Here is a 14,768-nt window from a genome sequence, read left to right on the forward strand (position 1 = left end):
TGTTTTTTTAGCAAAGTAAAACAATACTGACCTGCAGCAAAGTCTTTGTCAGAACTTATCTTCACCTCATCCATCAGGTGAGTAGAAGGTATTACAGAGGAATGTCGTTTATATGTCTTAGCCTTTGACTGTTGCTGCTTTGACAAAGGAAACAAAGATGGAAAAATGATACAGTTTTATTAGACTCTTTTATTAGACTTCATTTAGACATCTAAGGTTTGGTTTGATCTATTCTCTGATGGAAAAACCAGTTGGTGGACTTACTTGAACCCAACACACACACACAAAAAAAACTATTACTGGCCAAAGGTGGTCAAGATTAGCCTAGAAATGTAGACACACCCTAGCGGCAAAATTTTATTTTGCAGCCAAGGCGGTCTAGCAACTCTCCATTTGCTTTCTTTCAAGCTGGAATAATCAAACTCTAGTCAGGCCAATCACATCGTGTGTAGAGTCGGCGGACTAGTAGAGGGAGTGACTAGTTTGGGCCAAAAGTTGTTTCTGATGGACTTTCCAGCAGGGTAGCGATTTTGATTATATTGAAATAAACAATATTTTTTAACCATTATTATAAATCAACATCATAAACATCAACAAACCGCCTCACCCCTTTAATGTCCACCATGGACTTTGAATGTCGGCTAAGCTGTTGTTGCTTCTCCTGTGAGGTGAGACGTGATTTGATGGGGAGCGGAGAGCTCTCGGCTACAGGGGAGGAAGGAGGAAGAGGACTCAGAGGAGTGTCGAAGATCATCTCGTAATGGCGGATCAAAAGCTCCACGATCAGGGCCTGGTAGGGGTAATCTACCAGAGAGGACAGAGAGACCTCCGCATCGGCCTGTCGGGGCTTGATCAGTGTGGGCCCAAAGATGATGCCCAGATTACTGGCAGTCATCTTGTTCTCATCTGCACTTTCTGACACCCTATTAGAAAGAAAAATGTGATTACAAACTGTGTTTTCTGACGCCGTTTTCATCTATATTCTAATTAAAACATATACTCATTAAAACACCTGTGCAAGTGTTGAATAAGGAACTGCAGGGTTTTGTAGTGGGCTGGAGGAAACTGACGCAGCAGGTCTTTAATCTTGAAGAGGACTCGGTTGAGCTCTACGCTGATCTGCCGGTTGTCGGACGCGGGACTTCCTCTTGACGCCTCTACTTCATCAACAATGATACTCTGACTCTCTTTGGCCAATCCGATGAAGTCGTTATAGTATCGGAAAAGAATGAGGGGCTCTGGGAGCTGAGGGGTTAAAAATTATAATTTTCATTACACAAACGTATACATCTATTCTTAATTTATTTTATGAATGGGTAAATAAAAACAATTTTATAAAATGAAATGAAATAATATTAAATAAAGTACATTTAATTTAAAATACTGAAATAGGGCGGGAAATGCTTTTTGCAGGGCAAATGTTTCTTAAATAATTTAGCTTAATATTTGATGATAATAAAACAGTCACTAAAACATGTAACGAATTTATAAATGTATTAAGTTGCATTTAAAAAACAAAATTTTGACATATACCTGGCGTAGGTAGAGTTTGAGGACGTTGCTGATATCGTGAGGGTAGAGATCCGAAAGCTCAACCAGGTCTTTGCCATTTTCAAATGCCTGACAAAGCTTCTCCACCCGTGATTTGGCACCGTTAACACGATAAATTCCCTTTAAAAATACAACAAAACATCCCCTTTCAGTCTCCCTCAGCATTTACATTCCATATCCTCCAGGAAATACATAAGACGTAGAGAGGAAGAACACACCTTGATATTCAGAGCCCTGTTTTCGATCTCTGAGGTGCATTTTTTGATGATGAAGGGGATTCCATCATGACTGTTCTTGGCTGCCTGAGCAAAGTCGATAGCAAAGAGATGAAGTTTCCCCTGTAGCTTCTTATGCCCACACTGGATGGCTAGAGTCTCCAAACACTTCTTATGACAAGCGAGAGAACACTGGAAATAACACAAGAATGAAGAATTGATTAAATAATTATTAAATTCCCATGGTGCAAATTTGCGACACAAAAACATTAAATAACATTATCTTACAAAAATGTATTTTAGCCAATGCCTTATCAGTGACTTGTGCGTGTTCATGTAAAAAAAAAACTCACCTCCTCGCATTCAGCACCGTGAAACACCACAAGACTTTCACACTCCCGGCACTTGGATGGAGCACGGAGCTTCCTCAGCTTATGCGTCTGCGCCGCTTTAGACATCTGTGTGTTGCGAAAAGGTCCAGGAGAGCTGGCTGCCTCCGTAACCATTTCACTCAAACCTAAGAGACAATGTTTGCAGTGTTTATTTTTGCTCTGTTCATTCAGAGTCAGACCTTACCAAAAGATTTTGAAAAATGTTTCCAGCAACAATTATAGCACAGTGTTAACATGCTTGGACTGCATTCTGTACATTGTCTGTCTGTTACAGTATAAATACAAAAAATTGTGCAATGTCAAACAGCCAGACAGCATGTTTGGAAGTGTTATTCAATGTACAAAAGCTCACCATTATCTGAAGGGGATGGCGGTTCTCTCTCATCCAGATCATCTGCTGAAGACATGGTGCCTGTGGATGGGGTCCTGGGAAGCCTTCTCTTAAAATCACCTGGAAAATGGCACAAATGAATCATTAGTTTCAACACTACATGTTTATGTTTACAATCAATATAAAGTTCAAAAGAACAGCATTTATTTGAAATAGAAACAGCATAATAATAAATGTCTTTACTGTCACTTTTGATCTATTTAATGCATCCTTTCTGAATAAAATTATTATTTTCTTTAAAACAAAATCTTACTGACCCCAAACTTTTGAACAGTAGTGTATGTACTGTAAGCACCACATGGCATTCTGGGTAATTTTGCAACAGAGAGCGTGACTGGTCTGTTTACCATCACTGTGCTACACACTCATGACAAAAGACCTGTCAATCAAGTGTGTTTATTTGCCTCAAGCAAAGAGAGATTTACTGTTGCTGTACCTGGGCTTGCCGTAGGGGAGTCCATAGAGCGAGATTCACTGCTTCCTCCAGCGCTCTCAGAGTCACTGCACATGCCTCCACCCTGACTGCTGCTACTCCAGACCCGGAACGGACCCTGGATCCTCAGAGCTATCAAACACGACATAACATTCAGAAACTTTGATCTGAATAGTACACAAGTTCTATTTTGATGTACATGTCTATCCTTGTGTTTTACTATATAACATGGTAAATAAGTGACTGATTCATGAACAAATGACTCTTATGAACCAGTTCTTTTTAGTGAATCATAACCATATGTGACCCTGGACCACAAAACTTATGGGTCAATTTCTTTTAAATTGAGATTTATACATAATCTGAAAGCTGAATAAATAAGCATTCCATTGGTGTATGATTTGTTAGGATAGGACTAGTTGGTCTAGATACAACTATTTGAAAATCTGAGGGTGCAAAAAAAATCAAAATATTGAGAAAATCGCCTTTAAATTTGTCCATTTCAGCGATTTTGCTGCATCCACTCACTAAAATAAATTTTTGATATATTTAAGGAAATTTACAAAATATCTTAATGGATCATGATCTTTACTTAATATCCTAATGATTTTTGGCATAAAAGAAAAATCGATAATTTTGACTATTTCAATGTTTTGTTGGCTATTGCCACAAATATACCCGTGCGACTTGTGACTGCTTTTGAGGTCCAGGGTCACATATAGTGTACCAGTGTAGCCGATTACTAAAACAAATTACTCTTACGAACTGGTTCTTTTTAGTGAATCATAACAATAGAGTTTACCAGTCTAGTCCAATTCCAGAGACAAATGACTCTTATGAACCGGTTAATTTTAGTGAATCATAACCATATAGTCAATATGTATTGTGAAAAGCGCTATACAAATAAATTTGAATTGAATTGAATTGAATAGTCTACAGTGTAGCCTGATTCCTGAAACAAATGACTCGTATGAAGCGGTTATTTTCAGTGAATCGTAATTTAATGTACCGATGTAGCCTGATTCCCGAAACACGACTCTTATGAGCCGGTTCTTTTAATTAATAGCTTTCATTAAAGTTAACAGGTTTGAATCAGTCTAAAACACTGTAGTGTAAAATGTACAGGGTTAGCAGAGAGAAAATTACCATTACATGTACTTTATGCAAAATGGACAATATAGCTGAAATATACCCAAATGAATTGTATCCAATCTAATTTGTATAAAATACAATTGAATCGAGAGCTTATGAATAAGAATCAAATTGAATACCCTAATAAAAAATAGGATAAAATAAAATAAATGTTGATTCAAGAAATGGAAAATTTGGAAAAAAGAGTCAAGAACATCACAGATGATCAGTTCAGTGCTGTGTGTGTGTGTGTGTGTGTGTGTGTGTGTGTGTGTGTGTGTGTGTGTGTGTGTGTGTGTGTGTGTGTGTGAGCCGCCCACTTCCTCTGCCCTGTCTTCAGCTGATGCTAGTTCACACTCTCGTAAACCTTAATGAGATGTCTTAAAACACTAATGTGTCCAATTGATCTCTGCTAAAAGCAGGTCTGACAGGCGTATCTCCGAGCGGAGGTTTCATGTGTCATTAGTGAAAAGAACGAACTTTTTCATGAAAGAGATAAACGAGGGCGCATCCTGAGGGAGCGATTCACTTTTAGCATTCCAGGAAAGTCAGCCAAAACCCTGCAGTGATGCAGCCTCACTGGACCTCACTGAATCCTACATCAAAACGTGCTGCGCTTTTAAGGAAAACTTGTTCAAAAGCGAAGTGGTGTTTGATGTGCTACCTTGAATATCTGAACTGCTGTTGGAGCGTCCGTCCGTCATCTTTCCAGTGCGTGCTTGGACGTGACTCTCCACATCGTCGGCACTCAGGAAGTCTCCAGGTGCGAGAGACACCTGGGACAAGTGAACTTGGGATGAATGACCACTATTCATCGCTCGCTTTGAGAGGGGCAACCTGCATGAACATAGACAAGTATTTCAGAAAACCGGTTAAAAGTAGTTTGGACTAGATTAGTCAGTTTGTATGTCACAAACCTGATATGAAAAAGAACATAGTTGGCCATAATGACTGTGGCCATTTAAATACTATGGTAAAGTTGGTACGCTTACTGTATATATATATATATACAGTATTACTATAGTTTATAGTTTACTATAGTACAGTATAATTACTATAGTTTTAGTAATTTTATGTGCTTTTGTCTTTTTTTGTGTGAATATTTATTATTTCAGTGTAATTTTATAAATTTTTGCAACATTTCTAGGTTCTAGTTTTAATAATTTTTCTTCAATTTTATTACAGCTTTATTCCAATTAACAAAATACTACATATAAGATACAAATTATACTCATTTTTAATACGTCGCAAAAACATTACAGATAAGATGTTAGAACAACATGTAGGATGTTTTTTTGCAAGATACATATATTATGCATATATACATATATTACATTTGCACACAAATTACGCATATCCACATGCACCTCAACGCATGTGTACTAACTGGGTTGCTCTTTATTGACATTTAACAGAGAGAAACTGATGAAATACAGTTTTCACCACCTCCCAGGTATTTTCAGTAAAACCTCTTTACAGTTCAAAACAAAAGGTCTTCAGCTGTCACTCACCGAGGCACGAATAAATAAGGACCTTGAGTTAGAACATGGGTGTTTTGACTAGACTGCTTTTGAGTTTCATTTCAGGAATGCGAGGTGTGTTTTTAAAAGAGGTTGCTCTGAAATATGGTCCGCAACACAACACAGGATATCAACGACCCAGAGTCATGTGCCAGAAAGAGCGCATGCGAACGTGAGATCTGTTAAATAGGAACAACACGAAACATTTCTCCCTTCACTCCCTGTCCCGTTCCCTGTATCCCTCTCTGCCCTGACCACAGCCATTTCCTCAGGAAGACCTGAGGGCGACCACACAATTGTGTGACATTCTCACCAACACAATTCATTTTCTCCGTCTCTCTCCATCACTCAGTGACTTAAAAGTCAAAGATCTGGAAAAAAAAACAAGCAGGCCTTTGCCAGTTTTGAGAAGCAAAACTTGGAATAGTGATTCCAAAACACAGATTTTCCTGGATACTCATCTCGGTGGGAATGTTCTGAGCTGGGAAAAAGTTACGGATAGGGATATAGACCTACCCTGTGTTCTGTGTCCCAGAGATGTCAAAGGAGAACGATTCCACTCTGGTCCTGTCTGAAGGCAGACTCTTCACAAATTCAGTGTAACACAGACCTGGCTCGTACAGTTTAGCGTTCTCGCATAGTGACTGGAAGTTCACAGGCAGGGACACCACCTGTGCCTGCTGCATCTGAAACCAGTTCACCGTCACCTGCAAACAAGAAAATAAATCATTACTATCAAATGAGTACAATTGAGGCCATTGACACAAACATTCACAAAAAAAAACAAAAAAAAAGCTGAAATAAAATATAATTATTAGAGGAATAACTTACAATAAAATAAAACTTAAATGAAAAGTAGAAGTGTTGCCATAGCAACTAAACAGAATAATAAAATAATTTGAAGTTGAAGTACTAAATTACAAAAATGTAAATTCAATTAAATTAAAAATAAATGAAAGCTCCCTCTCTCTCTGTCAAAAGCACATCACATATCACTAACTAAAACAAAGCTAAAAATATAATATAATTTTTAAATGAAAAACTGAAACTTGCCTTGGCAACTAACCGAATTATAATGAGATATATATATATATATATATATATATATAAAGCACATAACAAAATAACTACAGTTTAAACTAAAATTATAAAATAATAATAAAGATTATAATAGTATATAAATAACATAAACATTATACATATACATTGGCTACAACATGAAAAAGGTCAAATCAATCAATTGTCAAAAAAAAACTATTTAAAAGATTTATCGCTTGACCATTGAGTCATTCCTGGTTAAGAAATTGTGAAATTTAACCTGTAGCCTGAGGTCACTTTGTTGAAGTGAAGTCAACCAATTACAATCCGCCTCAAGGATCCCAGGTGTGCCTGTTTTGTCTGAATGACCAGTAATAAGTTAGATTTTATCTAATCGTATGTACATACTCACTGCTTTCAGGGTCAGGTCGCACTGAAACACAAGCTCTCGTATCTGAGTAAGAATCTCGCTCTTGGTGTTGGCCAGGTCCACTCTCTTTACTCCGACATCTGTAATGCAATGCTTATAATGTTCTTGGGCTTCCTCTGCCTAGAAACGGACACATACAAACACAATTATATTTAGACCGGGATATTTCCTGTTTCTCTCATTTCTGGCCAAAATCATCTTTGTGTCTCAAACAACAGATTATTTACAGCAGACAGGAGAAAACTACTTGCAACAGTGAAACTACTTAAGGGTGAATCTTATTTTATTGTATTATATCTAATATTTATCAAATTGTTTTTTATGACGAACAATTTTTATAATTTAATTTGAAAAAAAAAATCACTTTAACAATAAGGATCTCAAAAACATAAGATGAAAATATAAAAATACAACTAATAAAGTAAAAACAAAAAACATTTTTTACATATACAAGACAGAAAAGTGTGCAATATAGAAGTCAAGATTGAATTATTGCAAAAATGGATGGATAAAGTGTGTTGCATCCGTGTCAGACCTTCTGCAGAGCCTCCTCCTCCAGTTTGCGTCTCTTCTCCAGCTGTTTTCCTCCAGCCGTTCCGATCTGTTCCTCCTCCACTCGACTGGTCAAGCAGCGGGCTTTCTCGTACTCTTCCTGCCTCTGAGCCTGCAGGAGCCGGGCCTTCTTCAGCGCACTGTCTGCTTCATGCTGTAAATACACAATAGAAACACATTCATATGATTAGCCAATCATAGCAGAGGTCGTTTAAATGGAGACATCTTAAAGGTAAAGTAACAAAAACAGCCCGTTTAATGTTTAAGTCATTTTACTTCCATAATGGGACACACTCTGTACTTCATGATATGAAAATAAATCATTGCTTTTAGACGGAAACCTCGTAATTCTATATTTCATATATTTTTTTCCATTAAACCATTACTTTCACAAAAAATAAAAGTGGACTAATAAAAATTTGCAAAACATTTTTTGCAAAAAAGAAGTCCTTCAAACATATTTTGGAAAAATACCAAATAAACACAATTAAAGAGCCATTTTTCATAATAAAGTCAAACTAACTAACTAATTTCAGCACATGCTCATATGAATATCCAAAAACACACCAATTTTCTATAATTATCAAATCACACAAATACGTTTTAAAGGAAGTACGTACTTGATGCCCATTCAGAGGCACTAGAAGAACACAGACAATCGGCACTTCAGAGTGTAGCAGTGCATGAGCACTACCTTAAACTTTCTTTGTTCTCTTTTCGTCAGTAATAAGTCATGCTTAGGTGCTAAACAGCCGCTTACCAAAATACCTCACACAAAGACATGTCTGTGCACCAACAGAATGAAGTCGCTGCAATTGAATCTGATGTAATTAGTGTTAACACAGAGCCTCTATTAGATCAGCAGAGGAATTTGAACAACAAACAGGCTGACAGCTGAGCCAACTCGGTTTTCAGAAGGGGACCTCACGTATTTCGCAAATACCGTACTGATTTTGATTGATTTGCATACAAATCTACCCACCATTTTCTTCTGCTCTCTCTGCCATTGTTCCTTCACCTCCTTTCTCAACTTATCGAGCTCATTTTTTCGAGCTTGCAGAGGCTAAAAAAGGACATACACTTTTAAAAAACGAGTACATTTTCAATGAATCAGTTACACAATAAGATCAAAATCAGAAAGAGAAAAGAAGTTGTACCTGCATGAATTTGTTAGACTGTAGAGCAGCTGTGGTTTGCATGATCAACTGGCTGTATTCAATATCATTTTTGAAGGCAGATATGTAAATATCCCGAAATGGCATGTGCTCCTGGAATCAACCACAGAGGATAAAACAAACAGATACAAAGTTTTGATAGCACCATTGCTTACTTAGCAAAGATTTTTTTATAGTCTGAGAATGGAAATGTGTACGTTTTTGAATTGTACTTGAAGTATGAAGTGGATATCATAGAAATATTGACCTGTTGAGACGCCAGCGCCTTTGCAGATTCAGCCATCTTGGTGTAGCACTTTGCACACTCAATGTCTGGGAATGAATTCAAAGGATATGATTAATATAGAGTCTTGGTTTGTTAGTTCAATTACACAGTCATCCGACTAACTAAAATATTTTATATGGATATATATTTTGAATGGATATAAATATATATATATATATAGGTATAGTAATCGTGAAATTAAACATTTCTCATTCTCGTTTTGCAAGCCCTGCATATTAACTTAGCATACTGCTAGCTGGTTAGCCTGATTGTGTAGCTTATACCCTACTCAAATATTCAATTATACATATATTTGTCATCACATTTTCATTAGTCACTTAAAAACACACACAATTGACCACTAAAGGTGAAGACAAAACATGACAGTAACTCCCTCATCTACTAATGATAGATAAGCATGCTTGTACAGATATCTAGATGCTCGACTCACCCATATTAATACGTTTGTCCACCCAGGCCAGAAGTTCCTTGGTGTATTTCGACCAGGCTTTGGCATAGAGGAGGGCCGACTCCACCCCGCTGTCACTCCGGAGCAAAGCTCCATCCATCTCCTCCACCCTCGCGGGCGGAGAGGGACCTGCCAAAAGGACAGACACATAGCCAAACACATCCGTTAGGGTGAGCAGCAAGGGCTGTCGCATGGATCCCAGCAAGCCCACCCCAGACATAGGTGATTTTACACCAGGGGCAGGGTGTTTGCGTATGTGTGTGTAGGACAGAAGGAAAGTGTTTATTGACCTTGGGGCTGTATTAGAGTGGATTGTCACTAAGCAGCCCTGCCAGGATTTAAAGTGACAGCGAATGTGTGAGCCGAGAGTTTATTCACACATGCTGAGAATGATCAGTAAAACTGATCTGAGAACAGGGAGCTGTTTGATATGTGCGAGTCTACAGTATGTGGGTGTGATCCGTGCTGCTAAATTCAAACCTTAGCGATTGTGGTTTTATTTCTGTAATGTGACATGTTTCCAATTGAAACAAGATATTGAAGGGAAAAAAACAGACCTAAATGTATCCATCAGATATCAATTGAATCATAAAAACTGTCCTTTAAGGTGGTTGGAGGGGAGTGAGTTGAAAAATAAGAAAGATTGCTAACAGTCGAAAAAGAAAGTTGTAACAGAGGCAGAGAAACAATCAAATAAAATAAAAAGTTCCAGAGGCAGATCAATAAATAAAATAAAATAAAAACATTTCAGAGGCAGATCTATAAATCAAATAAGTAATCATAAATTAATTAACTAATTAATAAATAAACAAATTTGGAATGAGGAGAAAATTGTCCAATTGGATTTCATGTTGATTTTAAATTATTTCATTTAAATATGTTTAATATTTAAATATTAAATCTAATATTTATTAAGTAACTTAAATGTATAAGTAAGTAACTTACAGTATAATTCTTGATAATTTTTTATTGACTCTCACCTGGAGGGTCATCTTTTTCCGGTCCACATCCTCCAGACTCCACCGTCAGGTTTTCAAAAGACTGAAATAAAAGACAGGGAACAATAAAAAAGACGGCAGATTGAACAAAAAATCCAATACAGAAAAGGAAACACGTTTTATCTTCCATATCTGGTTTATCTAAGAGTACTCAGTCAAATCACAATGCCAAAGTGTCACTGGCTTTTTCCATGAGATATATCAAGGGGGCGATCCAAACAGGAAGAGCCCTCTTCTCCAAAACAGACCTTGTTTCTATTTTCCTTTACTGAGTATTGCACTCTCTGACCCCCACCTCTAAAGCGCAGAAAGCAGCCAGATCCTTAAGCCTTTGACGTGACATACAGCCACCTGTTATTCTTACTGCTTTAAAGTGTATAATGAGGAGTGGAAAGCGGGAAATCTCACCCTGCTCCTGCGGGCCTGAGGAAGCCCCGAGGCTGAGCCATTCTCTACATCTCCCATAAGGAAGTCAGACACTCTGAGGAAGACAAGACAAAAACAACAAACTCAACATTAAAACAACACACACATAAGCGCACATGCACAGCAGGACCAAAGCTTTGTTTAAAAAAATCTATTGAGACAGCTTGCTACATATAACCTACATAGGTAGCGGCATCTCAAAAATACATTCTAGCCGTCATGGAACCTTGTAAGTGACTGCGTTGGAACGTTGAACTACTTTTAACTTGAGCGTCATGATGCAAAAGACGCAAAACCCTAGTACAATGGTGAAACACATTCTTCTAACACTTGTTTACATAGAAAAACAATGGAAAAGCAGTGCAGTGGAATGCTAAAAACACATTCTGTGTGGACAGTATTGTAACTGTCATGAAACCTCATAAGTAACCATTTTGGAGTGGTCTACATACGCAGCAACTAAAAAAAAAAGTAAGTTTAGACTAAAATTAGCAAGGGAGACTTGACTTAATTCCAATAGAGTTTGTTGTTAGCATGTTGCTAAGCTAACACTGCAATACACTTAAACATACATACCACACAAATATTCAGAAAATTGCATATTCTTTTGAATTACATCACAACCGTTAAACAAGTATGTTCTACATGCCATGAATGTGTAGTATGAATGTAATCCGTAAATACTACATTGCCACGTTGTTATTATCGTGTGACTTGCAATGTCAGTTATGTCACTTTGCTGCCATTCACAATTCATCTCCAGTGGCCTCATTGTCCATTGGATGCACACTTCAGAATCTCACCGGGTACTTTTTGCCTACTGTTTTATGAATACCGGGAGTTGTATGCATGTTTGGATGCAGCCATTGCCTTCTATTCAAACGATGCAATGCTTTCTTGTAATCTTTCAAAAACAAAGCATTTTATAATCAAGTTGCCCTTTGAAACAGCTTTTGTCTATGATGCCTTAAAATGCTGAAGTTCACTAGGTTTAGGAACAAAGCTAATGACTCACACACAATCGTGCACACTCCTGATGTGAAAAAAAACAAGCAACACCTAAACCACATAGAGTCAGTGTTATCTTATAAAACAGACATGAGCTGAACACACATTCAGCTTGCTGACTCAGGGAGGTCACTATCCTCTGTGCAGATGTTTTTTAAATGACTAATCGGATAATGTTTCGTGACAAACCAAGGATTTTACAGTAACATATAATGAAGCAACTGTGTTGCACTTACACATTGCCAAACGTGAAGGCCAATGTATCTATGGAAGTGTAGATCTCGGAAAAGAGCGTCTGCTTATTGTCTTCATTCACTTCCTTGAAGTTAACACCTGTTTGATGACAAAAGATGAGAAAAAGAAATGTTTGAAATTAAAATATTAAAATACTTTATCTTGATTATTACATGGATACTGAAACAAATGAGTGAATTAATAAATAAATAAATAAATAAATAAACATACATAAAATCCTATTATATATTAATGTATAGCTATGGATATTTTACTATGTATCAAAGGTGTTGCTATAATAATATAAACATAATTAATAATAAGTTAATCAATTATAAATTACTAGCTAAACAGATTTAGTGTCCATCAACTTTTCCAGTCACATCCTACATAAAAAAAATGTATGATGCTAAAGTCAACTTCTACTCTAAGATTGGGAGTAACATTATGGCTCAGTCTGTACTCTAGAGAAAACTTTGTTTCCTGAGTCTAAACACTGGACTAGTAAAGACAGGGAGGAACTAAACAGCAGCGTAAATAAGCTACAATCAGCTCCAATAATAAACACTGTGAAAATAAACAAGTGGCAGACCTTGCCAAAACCACTGACGCCATTCCTATTTCAACACCCTCCCCCCACGATTCCAAATCCACCCCAACACACCCTCCAAAAGAGGAGTTGTGAAGAGAAAGAAGGCCAGTGGATATCCAGGTACTCCATTACAACAGATTTCACCTGTTATATACCTTCCTATCTGCTCACTACTGGTTTATTTAACCATTACAGTCTCAGTTTAGCTTTCCGGTGCCACTCAACTGAGAACAAGACGCTTTAAGAACTCTTGAAAGCCCTCAAAAAACCATAGAGTGGCTAAAAAGCAAATAGAGAAGCTGTCTTCAAGACTCAAAACAATTCCACAAAGCAAACACTTACCGATCACTACACTTCCCATCCAGTCAGCACACACCAAACCGCCAAGAAAAGACAGATGAAAGTCAAAATCGATTAGTTTCCAGGAAACTTTTTACGTTCTTTCGCCAAAATTCTCCCAACAAACTTTGCTTGAAGACACTCGTGGTCTGAATGGACGAAACCGCTAGGCTGCTCTTCTTGACCTTTTGAGATCTTCCCAAAAGGTTTTTAGATTCTGAAGCGAACGTGACGCGGATCAGAAGCTCCTTCTACCGCCGTTTACGAAGTTCTGTCTGGTCCTCACGTCCCCTCGTCCCTCCACATACCCCTCCCCAACAGGACATCCTGAAGCTCGCAAGAACACAATGGCAGCCCTCACCATCCACACACAATCCAAATGTGGAAGTTACATCATCAAGCAAAAATGGCATTGTTTTTTCGCGTTTTTCCCCCTTCTCTCTGGGAAATCAGGCACCAGTGAGGCTTGCTAATCAATTTCACCTCTAAATCTAGAGGGAGGAACTGATAAAACATGGATGAGACCAAACATTGAGCCCCCGGAGACCCAGTTTGGATGTTTCCCACAGAAGATACCAGACTTATCTGTTCAGATAAGGATGACACTGACACGTCCTCACATTAGAGGTGGTTAAAATGCAGTCCTAACTGGGTGAGAAGAAGAATTTGATGGATTTGTCTCCGTAAGCTCTGGGAATTTGGAGAGCAGCACTTAGTCAAAAGGTCTCAAGCCCATCAGATGAATGGATTTGGAGCGTCCCTGAGGGATGTAGGTGGTGAGAGGTAAAGAGCCACAGGGCCGATGGGAACAAACACACCCCCTTTTTGTTGGCAGCCCATGAGAGACGCCGTACCACAGAGAAACTTCAATTACTTTTGAAACCCAATATGTGCAAGAACGTTGCATGAGTTCTTGCATAACAGCAATGCAGGATGAAAAAAGGAAGGTAAAAAACCTCCTTGTGGCTCTCGCTCAAGAAAACAAGCCTTATTTTTATTTCCTCAGAACAGGCCGGTATGCTGAGCGCTAAAATCATCAAGGACAAGTCGCACGAGGTTCGTCAACATCAGCACATATCTTCCCATCAGGATATTCGGCTTTTGGGGAGTTTATATTGCGATGTTCACATAACATTCTGGACCGCAGTCCTCCCTAGAGCCTCCATGAAGGTTTGCCTAAACTCCTGCTGGTCCCTATCTCATCCTGAGGCCCAGCCAGGAGGGTCAGTGTCACATTTCGGCAGCGGACGCATGTGCTGAGCTGAACATGAGAGATTCAGCCCTGTTCAAACTCCACAGTGGAGTTCTTATCATGCTTGGAGCTCCCCGATCCGGATATTCAACTTTCTCTTATTCTAATCTCCGTGCCACAGAGCTAGAACACTGATTATTCAAGTGTCACATTACAAAGGTTTCAGTGTGTGTGTGTGTGTGTCTGAGAGAGAGAGAGAGAGAGAGAGAGAGAGAGAGAGAGAGAGAGAGAGAGAGAGAGAGAGAGAGAGAGAGAGAGAGAGAGAGAGAAAATAAGAGAAATAAGAAGCATTTTGCCCCTCTAGTGGTGGAAGCTGGAATTGCACTAAATTAACTTCAGAAACTTACTATTATTATT

General features: G+C 38.2%; 1 protein-coding gene across 6 annotated transcripts in view; it reads right to left on the minus strand.

Moving 5' to 3' along the window:
- Positions 1-14,768, minus strand: part of arhgap29a (Rho GTPase activating protein 29a) — a 54,122-nt gene that overhangs the window by 2,156 nt on the left and 37,198 nt on the right. For 3 of the 6 annotated variants that reach the window (XM_079601424.1, XM_079601427.1, XM_079601426.1), the window contains 19 exons: positions 12,231-12,327; positions 10,969-11,041; positions 10,543-10,603; positions 9,545-9,691; positions 9,076-9,140; positions 8,811-8,921; positions 8,636-8,716; positions 7,637-7,807; positions 7,084-7,221; positions 6,150-6,340; positions 4,778-4,950; positions 2,986-3,114; positions 2,511-2,609; positions 2,120-2,283; positions 1,770-1,958; positions 1,534-1,671; positions 1,013-1,245; positions 608-923; positions 32-137 (listed from right to left, as the gene is read on the minus strand). In XM_079601424.1, the coding sequence (XP_079457550.1) occupies positions 32-137; positions 608-923; positions 1,013-1,245; positions 1,534-1,671; positions 1,770-1,958; positions 2,120-2,283; positions 2,511-2,609; positions 2,986-3,114; positions 4,778-4,950; positions 6,150-6,340; positions 7,084-7,221; positions 7,637-7,807; positions 8,636-8,716; positions 8,811-8,921; positions 9,076-9,140; positions 9,545-9,691; positions 10,543-10,603; positions 10,969-11,041; positions 12,231-12,327 (2,682 nt within the window). Of the gene's footprint in view, positions 1-31; positions 138-607; positions 924-1,012; positions 1,246-1,533; positions 1,672-1,769; positions 1,959-2,119; positions 2,284-2,510; positions 2,610-2,985; positions 3,115-4,777; positions 4,951-6,149; positions 6,341-7,083; positions 7,222-7,636; positions 7,808-8,635; positions 8,717-8,810; positions 8,922-9,075; positions 9,141-9,544; positions 9,692-10,542; positions 10,604-10,968; positions 11,042-12,230; positions 12,328-13,162; positions 13,437-14,768 lie in introns of those variants that run through there. The other 3 variants (XM_079601429.1, XM_079601428.1, XM_079601425.1) reach the window with 3 other exon arrangements.

This window comes from Phoxinus phoxinus (assembly GCF_949152265.1).
Source record: "Phoxinus phoxinus genome assembly, chromosome: 24".
NCBI lineage: Eukaryota > Metazoa > Chordata > Actinopteri > Cypriniformes > Leuciscidae > Phoxinus > Phoxinus phoxinus.